At 34.0% G+C, this 15238-nt stretch overlaps 1 protein-coding gene across 1 annotated transcript; it reads left to right on the top strand.

The window, feature by feature from the left end:
- Window positions 1-242: 242 nt before the first annotated feature.
- cv (crossveinless) lies at window positions 243-9502 on the top strand. The gene is made up of 5 exons (XM_053758947.1): window positions 243-716; window positions 1733-1939; window positions 3017-3152; window positions 3881-3949; window positions 5522-9502. The coding sequence occupies exons 1-5, from the start codon at window positions 515-517 to the stop codon at window positions 5625-5627; spliced, it is 720 nt and encodes a 239-aa protein (XP_053614922.1). The 5' UTR covers window positions 243-514; the 3' UTR covers window positions 5628-9502.
- The last annotated feature ends 5736 nt before the right edge of the window (window positions 9503-15238 follow it).

Below are 15238 nucleotides of genomic sequence, written 5' to 3' on the forward strand. Positions count from 1 at the left end.
AACATCATATCAAATCATCATATTTTATAAACATCATAAAAAATAAGTGACATTTGATATGATGTTTATAAAAACTTATTATGTATGTAATTCAAGTACATATATAATTAAAATATTTTCAGAAATTATTTATAATATCAATTATTATATTATACTGGCAACTTTTTGACACACTTCCGGTATCTAGATTTCTCATTCACCCTCTCCATCCATTCTTTTGACTTTTCATTCATTCAATTCATTCAACGAACTTTTCGTAGAAAGGGTCAACAAGTGGCAAGCAAAGTAGCATTTTGTACTTTGAAACTAAGATTTATTAATGGAAACGATTGAATTGTTAGTACTTTATACTGTATTCCGTGTTCTTACACGCGAGTGATATTTAGAAGTAGAGTCATTTACCATTGGGCTTGCTTTGAAAACAACCGAAGTACCTATCTCGTGAGCTGTTGTTTATTTTTCTTAGCTCAAATTCCACACTCGTGTTTACTAGTGATCTGCGTTGTTACTCGCTATGGCTGGTAAATTTTACTTCGTCGTGGCGTTAATCTGTGTGGTGCCCATAATTTACGCCTGTAATGAAGCTATATGTGCCAGTGTGGTGTCCAAGTGCATGCTTACTCAGTCATGTAAATGTGATTTGAAGGACTGTTCTTGTTGTAAAGACTGCTTCAACTGCCTCAGCTACCTTTACGACGAATGCTGCAGTTGTGTGGGTAAGGAAATTTATTTTCTTTCTATTAGCTATTAGTAGACCGATCAGTTGTTTCACTTATTCATGAATTTAGTCTTCTAATACATTCAATGTCAAACTTTCAGTATTTTTGTTACCTATCTATCTAAGGTCTTCAATGTTAAGAATATGCTTATTGATCATTAATATTTGGGATTTGTTTCACATAATTGTAAAATTTTACATATATTATCTAACATTGTTTTCTTCAATGAAGGCCCTGGAATGCTTGCTAATTCTGGAATAATTTGTCAATCATTGACAACTACATAGTTAGCCAGGCCTTTATTTTATGTAGCTTGATGAAGGACTGCCAAATGAAGCCTACCCTACCCGACAGACAGATAAGACAGGGATTTTTTAAAATAAAATACAAGCGGCCCGGCCTGGCTTCACTCGGGTTGAACCATTGTAAATTATACACATAAACCTCAGGAATCACATTAAAAAAACCTGCATGAAAATCTGTTGCATAGTTTTAAAGATATAAGCATACATAGGGACAGATAGCGTGAAGCCACTTTGCTTTATATTATATAGTGATTGTAAGGATGACATTCAAAATATGACATTTTAAAGTTTCAAATTTTGGTCACAGGAACAAAATTCATCTGAGAGATTTTCCAGTTTATTCCTCAGTTGTTAATGCCTCATAATAAAAAAAACAATTATTATTTAAACTGATGTTAACATCCAATTCATTAGGAAAATAAAATAAAATTAGAAACAGGTTTTCTGACAATCATTAAATTCATAAGACCAATAATGAATGAATGAATGAATGTTGTATGTTATAATTTTCAACACAATAATATCCATGTATTTGACAGCATGTTACTTTCTATGAGACAAGGTTCTATATTTACTGCAGTCACTTGCCAATGCATTATGTGCATCTATAATAAAAAGGAAGCAAGTGAAATGTCTTAAGTCACTTCTCTCCTTAAGGTATCTTTTTATGTGGCATATTACATATATTGTCTTCATTTATTTTTACAGACATGTGTCCAAAACCCAATGACACACATACAGAGTTGTCAAAGTCCTCATATGTAGAAGAGTTAGTTGATGGTGTTCCTGGTCTATTCTCCGCTCTGACGAGTGAGGCTGATCCACGAGAGAGATGGCTGTCAATTACATACCCTGTTGATTTCGACCTGTCCAAGTACATGCCAGCATCTGAAAAGCAAGTGGTGTATCATTTACGTAAGTTGCTAATCTTGTGTATTTTTTAAATTGTTCTTAAGAAACAATAATATTCTAACATCTGTCATACAGAAAACTGCTATGGCAGTATTGTGTCAAAAGACCAGTGTAAAAAGGGGCTACTGAAAAAATGTTATTTGAATGAATTCCGAATTTTAATCATGAATATGGTTATATATATTAAAATCATAAAAAAATAATGTAAGTAATTAATAATATCTAATTATAAAACCACAATGACAACTTCAGATAAACTCAGCTCAGTTTCCATCAAGGTAACAGCTTAAATACATTTTTGATCTGTAGACTAGAACACTCCCTGAGCAGGTAAATGACATTCCAAATCAATGAGTCACAGCAGGGAGCCAGGTGCCACCTGTGAGGTCTCAATTTGTGGCACTTCAAACTGGTTGTTTTATACATCCATTGTTAACTTTACAGACATAATTAATGTTATCTATGTTGTACCACAGAAAGTCATCATTACTAGGAATTGTTGTATACCTTTATAAATGGAACTTTGTGGGTACTTTCTATGAAACAGCGACTAATGGCGCCGCGCCAATTGAAAAGGATAATTACCTATACATGGACGTATAATTTTTTATACGTCCATGTACCTATATATATCCTTTGTATAGTTTCTATGAAAAGTTTTAATAAACATATGAATATTTCTGTAATCTGTCTATATTTATATTGTAATAGGCAAGCCACGTAGTCTTACTAGACAAACGCATGACTAATACTATTCATCTCATATATATAAACTCTCAACCCGGCTCGACTTCGTTCGGGTCAAATCATAATAATTTATACGTATTACGTACTTACCTTGCTCAAGAATCACCTATTAAAAAAACCACATCTAAATCCGTTGCGTAGTTTTAAAGATCTAATAAGTACTAAGCATACATAGGAACAGACAGCGGGAGAAAATTTTGTTTTTACTATTTCGTGATATATTTTTTTATTATTATTATTCTCTCATTTTACGTTTTTTCTCGGTTGCTTCCTGCAAAGGGTCCACGTTTTATTTACCTATTTATAATAAATGTTTTCAACTAACTGTTACAGAGAGTATCGAACAGGAGGCGGAGCCAGTAAGCCGTGATATAATAACCCTGAATTGCACTGTTGCGTATTTGTCGCAGTGCATGTCGAGCGACAAATGTCGCGCGTCTTGTCGCTCCATGGGCGCCAATAGTCTACGGTGAGTTTACCTCTGCATCATATAACGCCTCCATACTGTACAATATAACAATCTTTATGACACGTTATCTTAGGTATACATACAAAAACACATGTGTAGGGTATGTGAGCTTTTTAAACGCAAAGAAAAACCAGCAATGTACGTCAAATGATACCGCCATATTTTCGAATTATTCAACGAAAGTGTATAGCCGGCATAAAATATAGTCCGCGCCAAAAATATAATTATAATATGTTTCAGTAAACAGGACATAGTAATAATAAAAGTACACGCAACTAATGCACTTTTATTACTATGTCCTGTTTATCTATCCTTACTAGATGCGCCGTCGTTTCGTATACGGCCGAATATATTCGGCTTGAATGTTTCTATTTGCTTGGCTACGCGCTCTTCGTTTTGTCATCTCCCATTTCGTCTAAAAAATCCCAAGCAAATGAGTCCCACGTCCACGTGCCAAGTCGGTCGGTATCGGTTATTCGCTAAAACCACTATTCACCGTATCACTAACTTGCTCTTTTTATCTCGCACATAAAGTATCTACCTACCTTAATAGTTTCTGGTAGATCTGAAACTTCAGTTACATTTCGAATGAAACTGAGGAAATCTATACTTGTTATAGGCTATAACAAGTATAGCTATAACTTATAGCTATAAATTAACAACGAATGAACCAGCTGTTAAATTTTTTCGAAACAATATTTAAAAGTTTCACGTTTCAAATATTTCAGGTGGTTCCACGACGGATGCTGCGAATGCGTTGGCGAAAAATGTTTATACTATGGGATCAATGAAAGCAGGTAAGTTGGAAAATGTCCAGTAATATACCACAATTTCGCTATAAAAGTATTTTTTTTATAATCATATAGGTTAATAAACAATAACATTTTTTATTCATATTAATGAGAGTTCTGCAAAATGGACAAATAAAAGTAATGCCAACGTTTAGTTACGTCACATACATGTTATGTGACGTTCTACCGTTCTACAGGTATAGGTACCTTATGGACGGGTTTTTTAATATGTATTTTTGTTTTTGATCTGAATAGGTAGTTTATGAGTAGCACACATTACAGAAAAATGCGAAACTAAAAATCTACCATAATGTAGGTACCAAAATCAAAATCAAACCTTTATACCACTTTGACCACTACTAGGACACAATAGTCGCATACACACATGTAAACTAAGAAAACAACGCACTTCGAATAATTTATGTACAGAAATATTATAGATTGCGTATTGCGTTGCGTACCGTATAATCAAAACAACGCGCCTAAAATATCGTTCGGATTTGGGATGCCTAACATCTGTTTTGTCTTCAATTTGTTCAAATATAAACAATTTGCGGCCTACATACATCTGAATGTTCAATCAATACATATTTAAGTTGGAATAAATAATTTAAATAGGAAAATATACCTATATATGGAGATTTTCCATATTACTTTTACGAATTACATAAACGATCTAGCTCATTTTTTTTATTAAATTTAACAATGTTTTTCATAATTTGGAGAGCGAAAGTTCGAAGTTAAAACATACTTATAGAAATTATTCACCTACACTGAAACCGTATGAAAATTCGTGCAGTAGTTTTTGAGTTTATAGCTGGCAGACAGACGTGCCTTAAGACTTTGTTTTATAATATGTATAAATAAGGACTGGACCACTCCATAACCTCCCATGGATGTCGTATGAAGTGATCAAGGGATATAAAGCTATATCTATCTCTCATATAGGCGTTTTCTCTGTTTCTACCTCAGACTTTAAGCATCAGAGCCCAGGGTCCGTATTTCCAAGGGAAATAAAGCCTTTTATAGGTATCGACATCATCATCATGACTAGATGTATAGTCATAATACTATCAATATAGGAGTAATACTTATATATTCATAGAAAATATGATACATCTTTGTTGAATGGTCGCACCTGCGCATGTCTTATATTTGCATATATAAATGTTATCATAGATATCAAATAACCGACCGGTGGTAGACATAATGAATATTCTGACGTCATGACCATATTAATATGCGACTTTGACTCAATATAGTTATTTTCCTATTTCCTATATATACAATATGTATATATATGTATATATATAGGAAGGTTTAGATGTATAATGTATTGCCTATATTTTTACCCGAGCGAAGTCGGGACAGGACGCTAGTAAAGAATCCCAACTAATGCGAAAGTATATTTGTTTGTTACCTCTTCACGCATTATCTACTGAACCGATTATAATGAAATTTGGTACATGGGTAGAACATAACCTGGAATAACACATAGGGTACTTTTTATCGCGAAACTCCCACGAGAGCGAAACCCCGGGGCGCAGCTAGTAAATCATATATTTAATTGATTTTTAGATGCCTGGCCTGCCCGAGCGGCAAGGGTTCGCCCGTGATCGTGGACGACGACCTGTCTTACGACGAGCTGGACTATGGAGAGGAAGTGGACACGCAGTCAGTGTAGATGTAACATTAGAATGTACATACAGACAGAATCATAGAAATGTGACGCTTCGATTCAGGTAATTTGTTTGACAATGTTCTAGGTTGGTGGTAAATTATACACCATATTTCAGATATAGATTAGTTGATTTGAATTTGTAGAACGTATATGATATTTAATTATTTGGAAAACTAGGACTTACGATAAAAAAATTGATAATAACAAGATTAGGAACATTAAACCGCGAACAAGTGTTTGTTAATTGAGAATTTTTAAATTTCTGGCTCTCTGATAACATCTGAGATTCTGTCCACTCAATTCAACGTGAGATTTTTCGAAATGTGTGCTCCTTGTATAAATATGTTGGTTTATTCTATATCCAATATATGTTATATAATATATCCAATATATGTTTATACAATTCCAGCAAGAATTTCAAAAAAATACTCAATGGGCAATTGTTTCCTTCAGTTTTATTATATGAATCTAGTTTTTGCGTGTCGCTATCATGTGGTGTATTTATTTATTGCCGGTCACTTGTAGTTGAAAAAATGCCTATGTAGAGTTAGTTATACGCTTTGCAAGACACACAGTCCAGTATGTTTTTGCATATGTATTACTTATTGTGTAGTCGTTGGCATCCCAGCAACAATGGCAAAAAAGAAAAATTGTTTTGTAATCAATTTAATAAGATAATAATACAAAGCGCTCCACAAGAGATGAAACCTGACGTAACTATGGTTTGCCTGCGCAGTAGACTATTTTGCCCGCAACTTCGCCCGCGTTCACCCTTAGGGATGAAATTTTCAAAGGAGCTTCTAAACATAAGGTAGACGTTACACGTCTTAGTCACATTCTACCTACCTTCCTGCCAAATTTCATCTTAATTGGCCTTAACATTTTCTAACTCACTCTAACTAGTGAGTAAATGTTTTTCACTTTTATATGTATATTGCTTTTGCGCACGCAAAATAATTTAAAATTCTTCAATTTTTACTGAGCAGGAGAGCGAAATTCTCTACTCCCCAAACCATAGGAAATCAGGTCTCATCTTTCGTGGCGCGTAATATACCTACTCAAAATAGTCAAGTATTTTGACTTTATAACCCATCGTTATTATAATCAGATTCTAATAAACAAATTTGTGCTCCTTTTCTATGCAAAATGATACTGATCAGTGTGTCCTTAGCCACAAATTAATAGCCATATTTTGTATTTGTAGATTAAAATAGGTAGGTATATAGGTGTAGATTAAGTATTTGTAACAGTTATCTATTGTATACTTCTAAATAGTGTAGATGAGAGAATGTATAAATTTATGCCGGCTATACATTGCCTCGATACAGTTTGCCGAAGGCAGATTTGGTATAGTTTGATGGATTTTCATTGCGGTAAATAAAATCTCTCATACTAACTACGCAATATCGCGGTTCAGTTCGCCCAACATGGCAGATTCGGCATACATTGCTGAGTTTTCACTTCGGTAAAAAATACACTCACACAAATTACGCAATGTGTGTAGCCGACATAAAATACGCCATCAATATTATAGCACTTCGTGTAGTTTCGGCCGCTCTTCATTCTCCAATAGATGGCACTAGCTTAGTATACTTCGGCTGTCTACTGAAGTGACACCCAGGTGAACAAATATTTTAAGAACGGCAATGGTAAAAGTAACAGTAATTACAATTGAAAATAAGAATTATTTCCAAAGCCGAAATGACGAATTAGCTTAATTTTCAAAACCATGTATCAAAAGATACATGAAAAGAGTCACAATGTTAATTCAATACATACAGCATTTATATGTAAAGAAAGACCCTTAAATAATCAATTAATAGATCAACAATTAAAAACTATAGTGACTATGAAGTTATAAATAACTCTGGAGAAAATTCTGCTAACAATTTTTATACTGCGAGGGCGAGGCCTATACATATATTGGCATAGCCTGTTAACTTACCAAGCAATGCCTTGGCTTAGCTAAAGTAGGCTTCAAAGTATACCTTGCTTGATGATAGATATATGTATACATATATCTATCATAGGTATAATGTAATATATAATATTTTCTCAAAAGTGTTTTCTTCAGTACTATGTATAGCTTCATATAGTTACGGGACAGTAAATTTAACCATATCAGGTTTGGGAAATATTTTTTTAAGATCTTTTTATGTGGTTAAGTTTTTAACGTGTCAACTACAACATCGTCAGAAATAAAACGCTTTTATTATATTATTTTATTATATTATTTAAAAAAAGTTTGATAAATATTATTTATCATCGCTGTCTAAATATACATCGAATAGTTAAGTCACTGATAGTTTTTTATCTCTGATACCCCCATTATAAATTGGGTTATTTTTATTACGAAATTAATCTATGTGTAATCTGTCCGTCCTTACAAATTGGTATTATGTTATTGAGATTATATTTCGCCTACAGTAGTTGTAATCTAGTGTATATATATTTTTAATTTAAATTGTTTCACGAAATCTCCACAGTGCCAAAATATATTGATAAAAAATTATGCCCGCCCATGTTGTGCCTGTGTAGGTCCAAAGATGTCATTCTGAGGCAGGCGGGGGTATATCACGTCGCTGACCATAGACGGTCAGCGACGTGATATATAACTCCGCCTGTCAAACCACAAATATGTATACTACGTTGTTTCTTATGAGCCCAACATGTAAACAATCTTCACAGTATTGTTGAAATTTGTTGAAAATAAATCAAAATATAAGCTCAAACCTATACATTCAAGTTATTTGCTAAAAGGTCCGTTTTAGTTCATGTCGCTGTAAAATCATAATAAAATAATAAAAACACATGCTAATATTGTTTACTTAAAGGATTTGTAATAAAAACCGGTGTTAAATACTCTTTATTATACTGGACCACAACCCTCATCAGTGAGTTCATTGATCCCTAGGTGGATAAAACACCAACGAGGCTATAATGAAAATTGGGACCTAAATGGTTCCCATACCATAGAACTATTTCATTAGACCTCATTCCTACTAGCCACAGACCATTTAGCTAAGGGGTCTGTGCTACTAGCGCTTGGTCAATGCCTGATGTTCTGTGGACGACGCCTAAGACAGCTAATAATGCTGCGTACACAACGAACCAACAAATTTTTAGCATACCGTGACGTAAATACCCATGACGGAAAAAGTATAAGCTGAATAAACTTCGTTGGCTAAGTGTGCACGTAGCGTTATAAGTGTAACAGAGAAAAATATCACGGGTCGTTGACCGTTCGTCGCATAACCTCTAAGGTCCATTATTACAGCAAAATAATCTAAAGCATTTAATAATTTTATATAAATTCTTTAATTCGCACTATCATTATTATAAATCATTCGATTAAAACAGTTTAGGCGGTATATTTTTTAAATGAGCGAGATAAATGTGCTGTCTTACTCATCATAAATTCGTCTGACTGAGATAGAATGATTTGCGCAACATTATTTAATGAAGGTCATATCTTATCACATGTCAACAATGAGAAACACCATGTTGTAAACTTTGTCAATATTTGATTTCGCTAATTCAAGAAAGAGAAATGAGTATTGGAAATACATAAGATGAAAAGGGACAGGGCGTTAATTCAAACTTTAGTTTTCTTTGTCTTTGCACTATGTGCTACGCCAACATGACCTACGCCTTTGTCAAGCATTAAATTTGTCAAATTTAATTGAAATGTATATTATAAGTTGTATATGTACACGACTTTTATATTATTTTCATAAAATGTGCCTTATTTATTAATTATAATAAGCTTTTTATAACGCGTAGTCACAGATCTGAGACGTAGTAGTTGTTAAGGATATTTTTGATATTGTTTACACTATTGTAATTTTTATAATGTAATAAATTGTATCGTTGTACAATTCGGTTATTTTATTTTTAAAGCTTAATTCACGGTAAATTTCTTAAAGTATGCAGGAGAATATGGCAAGGCAATGTTTTTGTCGACATGCCCATTATTCTGGGTGTACGAGTAACATGTAACTGAACTGCTTAGCATTCTAATGAGATTGTTCATTAATATTTATATTTTAATTTTATTTTGACCTGTTGCGATCGTTACTGCCATCGACTTCGAAAATTCATTGAAATTTAAAAGGGAAGTATGCCATTTATTTATCTAATTTATTTCTAACAATCACACTATCGGTCGCCAGCGACTTCACCTGCATTTTTCGCGATAAAACATAGTCTGTGTGAATCGTTTACCTCTCCGTCAAATTTCGTCAAATCGATGCAGTAATTTTTGAGTGTATTCGACACAAACAAAACTACAAATATTTCCTATATTTGTTATGGTGATTACCACTTTCAAAAATTTCACGCTACAATTTCGACTTTTAAATAAACAAACATTTAGGTATTTTATACAAATTTTATTATTATTATGTTAGTAAGCATAAATAACCAGAACAAACTTGTGTGGTATTATAATATAATTAAGTAAATAGTATATGTTTAGCACATATGTTTCTTATACATATGTGATCGTTATCTTTTTGTTGGTTAATATTACTAACGGTGTAAATATAAATTAAGATATTGCTAAAACGTGGACCATATTATAAAATTATGATCCTTACTTTAGCAATATCCACATAATTCTATGTTGAATGAACATATCTATATTTTAACATACATAATGTAGGGTCATATGGGCCAGCGTGTTGACTCTTATGAATATATTCACTTAAAGAAAACATTGCTTTAGCTTAGACAGATATAAATATTAACATTTTCCTAGGAAAATGTTTTCTTAAACTAGTTTAACGATATTCTTGATCTATTTGAGCAATAGATCATTTCTTTCTAAATGTTGAGTAGATTTATTAAAGACTAGCATTTGACCGCGGCTTCGCCCGCGTTTATTTCATGCGTCCGCTTATAAATTATTAATGTCAATATGTCGCTTTCTAAGCAACGTATATTCTTGTACTCTGTGTCTGTGTGTGTATTCTCTATACCTATACCAAATTTTAAGTTAGACTATTCGCTATACAACAGTGAAAATCGCATCAAATTTCAGTGGTTTTAACGTTATGCGCGAATAAACAATCACTCTTAACACTACAGTCTTTTTATATGTATAGATAACATTGACCATGGCATGGCAAATGTTCGTCTTTTCTTATTGTATACTAGCTGATGTCCACGACTTCGTTCACGTGGCCGAACATTTTTTGGTAAGGAGTCAAAAATATTAGAGAAATTTAATTGTACCTACAGACAAAGCGTAAGGATACCTATACATACAGAAGGTGCCCATCAGACTGAAAAACTATATTTCGTATAATTTAACTCGGCCGTTCTGACTCTGTTCCAGGTGTTCCAGACATTAGAATTTTATGCATCAGGCTGAACCACTTTTGTTAAGGCGCCATTTCTGTATTTCCTATAGTGTAGTTGGACCATCATGAGTCTGCATCAGGTGTCTTCGATTTTTATACCTCAACAGAAAATGCTCATCACACTGAACAACTTTATTTCCTATAGTTCAACTGTACCATCATACGTTCTCCATCAGTTTTCAAAATCATTTATATCCTATATGTTGCCCAGGCTTAATAGCTATGTAACAAAAAAGTTTCATTCAAATCCGTCCAGTAGTTCCGAAGATTAGCGTGAACAAACACATACTGACATAAAAACAGACAGATTTTTTTTTTAATTCTTGCTTTGTTACTATGTCTCTATCGCCTAATTTTGTTTTTATGTAAATTTGTTCAATGTACAGATTTTTTTTTCTACTGTTTTATTATATGTATTGATTGATCACAGGAAAGTGCATTTTTAAGTCGTCCTAACGGAGTGTTATTAACTACGACATAGTATGATATATGTTATTTTCCTAACCAAAAGACCGTTCAACCACGCCCTCTTCGAAAACAAAGAATACTATTTAGGTAAACATGTTTTTAAAAATGTAAGGTAGACTCTGACAATCGGTATAAGTACCTAATATTGTTTGTAGATAAACATATCCGCATATAACTGCTATCAATGCTTCGCTATCTGCTATAGGATTTATAAACACTATCAGTAACCACACCGACGACGCGCCTATCTCGAGAAAAACAGATAAGTTTTAGTTATGTAACGTTTATACAGTATATAATGTACATATTTCGGCTTATTCGAATTAGATACGTGTGTACCTATCCTATAATTTATTTCGCCTCAATATGATAAGAGACGGAGGTTTAAACATAGTCGATAAATCAGATTTCTTTTTGCAAGTCATACATACACCTACCATACTTAAGCTTCTTTATTAGCCAGCTGTTATATCCTGCTGCTGGGCAAAGAAACATTTTTCCACAACTCTCTAATCGAGTGCTGCATGTTCCCACCCACGCAGAAAATATTGATATCATCCCGCCATCTCCTTCGCGGTCGTTTTATAAGATCTACTCATATCAGTTACGGAAAAATGACATCAATATTACATGTCCACGTCTTTCCTGAAAACTTTCCGTCAAATTTTGTCCAATCGATCCAGTAATTTTTGATTTTATTCGTTACAAGCAAAAATACAAATATATGAATGTATTTGCTCCTATGGAAAAATGGATTCGAGAACGGGAGTTTTAGATTTCATTGATGAAGTTCTTTCTAGTCAAAACGTTTAGAGTAAAAAAGGTAGGTGAACGAGTGCGGGAATGTGGATTAATAGACATTCTACACCACTTATTTGCAACCATACTGTATGTCCTACTGGAAATGTTATGTAATCTGTAGTATAACTGGCTAGTCTTACACGTGGTGTGAGTTATCTCGTTAGTCTATTAATTCCGTTTCACATAATCATATTACGGACTTAAAAGGACGACGAAGATGCAAATGGAGAGACCTTGGCTTACATTTATTATTGAGATTATTAAAATTAAATTTTTCCTTGTAAAGTATCCGCTGTTATGTAAAAAAGACACGTTTGGATACAAATCGCATTGGTTGCTAAGTGATGTGATCATGTGATTAACTAATGTGATCCTGTGTTGAATAGAAGAGTTTGAGCACTTTAAGCATGTAATATCGGCTCCATGATGAAGTTTAATTCGGAGAATTTTCCACCACGCAAAGAGTTTTTAATATTCCTTTCGCGAACGTTGGAAGAGCATATAGGTCGTATGTAACAGCTAGTGAGGATATGTATTAGCTATTATATGATTTCAGATAACTCTCTCTTTTCCAATATGGTGACTTTCGATCCCACATTAGATACCTAAGAGGACGCAAGTTGACACATAAACAAACTTTTAATTTTAAATTGAAATATGAATCACATGATTAATTGATTGTTGAATGCAGTGCGATGTTGTGTCTAATGCATGCCGTCCCTGAGATCAATTGTATGTTACTGTTTTATGCCTTACAATGCAAGCATATGCACCATAATTTATTAGGTACTAGCTGCGCCCAGGGGCTTCGCTACCGTGAGAATTTCGGGATAAAAAGTACCCTATATGTCATTCCAGGTTATATTCTACCCGTGTACCAAATTTTATAACAATCGGTCCAGTAGATTATGCGTGAAAAGGTAACAAACTAACTACCAAACTTACTTTCGCAATAATATTATTACTTGGGATTGGGATTTCTGTCCCTTTACTACTTGGTTTTAGTCGACAAGTTAGAGAACTTTTGGCTTGACTGATTAAATAGTTAGGTTAGAATAGGAACATACAAGGCTGAGGGGCGTGAGGCATGAGGAGGACCCATCAAGACAACGCGAACCTGCGGCTGTTTTTGCCTGTAGTTGTAGATTTGTACATAGAACATACCTATCTCATATCCATCCGTCATTCGGCGCGCTTCGATTGATTCAGTAAATTAGTTAAATTCAGTCGCCCCAGGGTAACGACCCGACCGAATTTCAGGACTGATAAATAAAACTTACGATCACACACCTTTCTAAATCTAAGAGTTTAACCTGTTGTGAAGTAAAAACAATAATTATCTACTAAAATTTACTTAATCAATAAGAGTATCTACTAAAATTTTCTATGAAAACACAAATTTTGAACAGTTTTTTTTATGTTTTCAGTCATAATAACAATAACTTCTTATTTTAATTGTTGATATTATCAGTGGTTGTCATATTATACGAGGGCTGCTATTTATGTATCCGGAATAACAAAATTAAACAAACATATATTATTACATATGGTTTTATTGTTTCTCGAAGTATTCTCCGCGATGATCTATGCACTTCTGCATACGATGAAACCAATTTTCAAAGCACTTTTTCCATTCTGATTGAGGTATGTCCAAAACGTGTGTTTTGAACGCATCAGCGGCCTCTTCGCGGCTCGAAAAACGTTGACCACGTAATTTATTTTTAATGTTTGGAAATAAATAAAAATCATTGGGTGCCAGGTCGGGGCTGTACGGCGGATGACCCGTCAATTCAATCTTTTGACCCTCCAAAAAATTATTTGTTTCAGCCGACTTGTGGCAGCTAGCATTGTCGTGATGAAGTATGATTCTGCGTTGTGGGTTGTTCTTTCGTATTTTTTCAAAGACTTCTGGCAAACAAATGGTGGTGTACCATTCAGAATTAACCGTCCTACTATTCTCTAGTGGCATTGTAGCTACATGTCCGTTGATACCAAAAAAACAAGCGACCATTTGCTTTAAAGTGCTTCTCGCATGAACAACTTTTGTTGGATTCGGTTCATCTTGAAAGACCCACACCGTTGACTGCTGTTTAGTTTCAGGGTCATAAGCATAGATCCAGGTTTCGTCACCTGTGTAGATATTATAAACAGCTTTTGACGTGCCACGGTTGTATTTTTTTATCATTTTCTTACACCAGTCGACACGAGCCTGTTTTTGATCTACGCTCAAGTTGTGCGGAATCCAACGCGAACAAATTTTTTTAACAATTAAATGTTCGTGTAATATCGCGTGTATACTCGTCATACTAATGCCCAGAGACGCCTCTATCTCGCGGTATGTAACATGACGATCTTGCATTACTAATTGTCGCACAGCATCAATATTTTGTTGTACCACTACCGATTTAGGACGACCCTCCTTAATTTCATCCGTGAGCATAGACCGTCCACGTTGAAATTCCTTAAACCAATAATACACAGTGGTTTTCGATGGTGCTTCATCTCCAAAAGTTAAAATCAGTTGTTCGATGCACTGTTTTTGAGTTAATCCACGCCGAAAATTATAATAAATCATCGCGCGAAAATGTTCACGAGTTAAATCCATGGCAATGAAGACAAGCTATTTTCAAAATTGGCGCCAATTGAAAAAAACAAATGACAGGGACATGAAAAATATTTATTCTCTAGCCGAAGAGTTCTATTTTCAAATGTTGTAATTACTTTTTAAATATTCTAGAATTATTGGCCAGTTCCGGATACATAAATAGCAGCCCTCGTAAAAAAAACATGGCTGCATGTTTATTATTCATATCAATCACCTGAATATACCTACATATCGACGAGAATCAATCAAAACATCTCTATGTCACAATTCGCTAATTTAACATGCTAATATCTTTCGAAGTCAATTCCATCCGACCGGTTTCAATCCCGCTTAACTGCATCCAAATATTTTCGTATTATTTATAGTGGGCGAATCAG

This window comes from Plodia interpunctella, chromosome 18, assembly GCF_027563975.2.
Source record: "Plodia interpunctella isolate USDA-ARS_2022_Savannah chromosome 18, ilPloInte3.2, whole genome shotgun sequence".
Lineage (NCBI taxonomy): Eukaryota > Metazoa > Arthropoda > Insecta > Lepidoptera > Pyralidae > Plodia > Plodia interpunctella.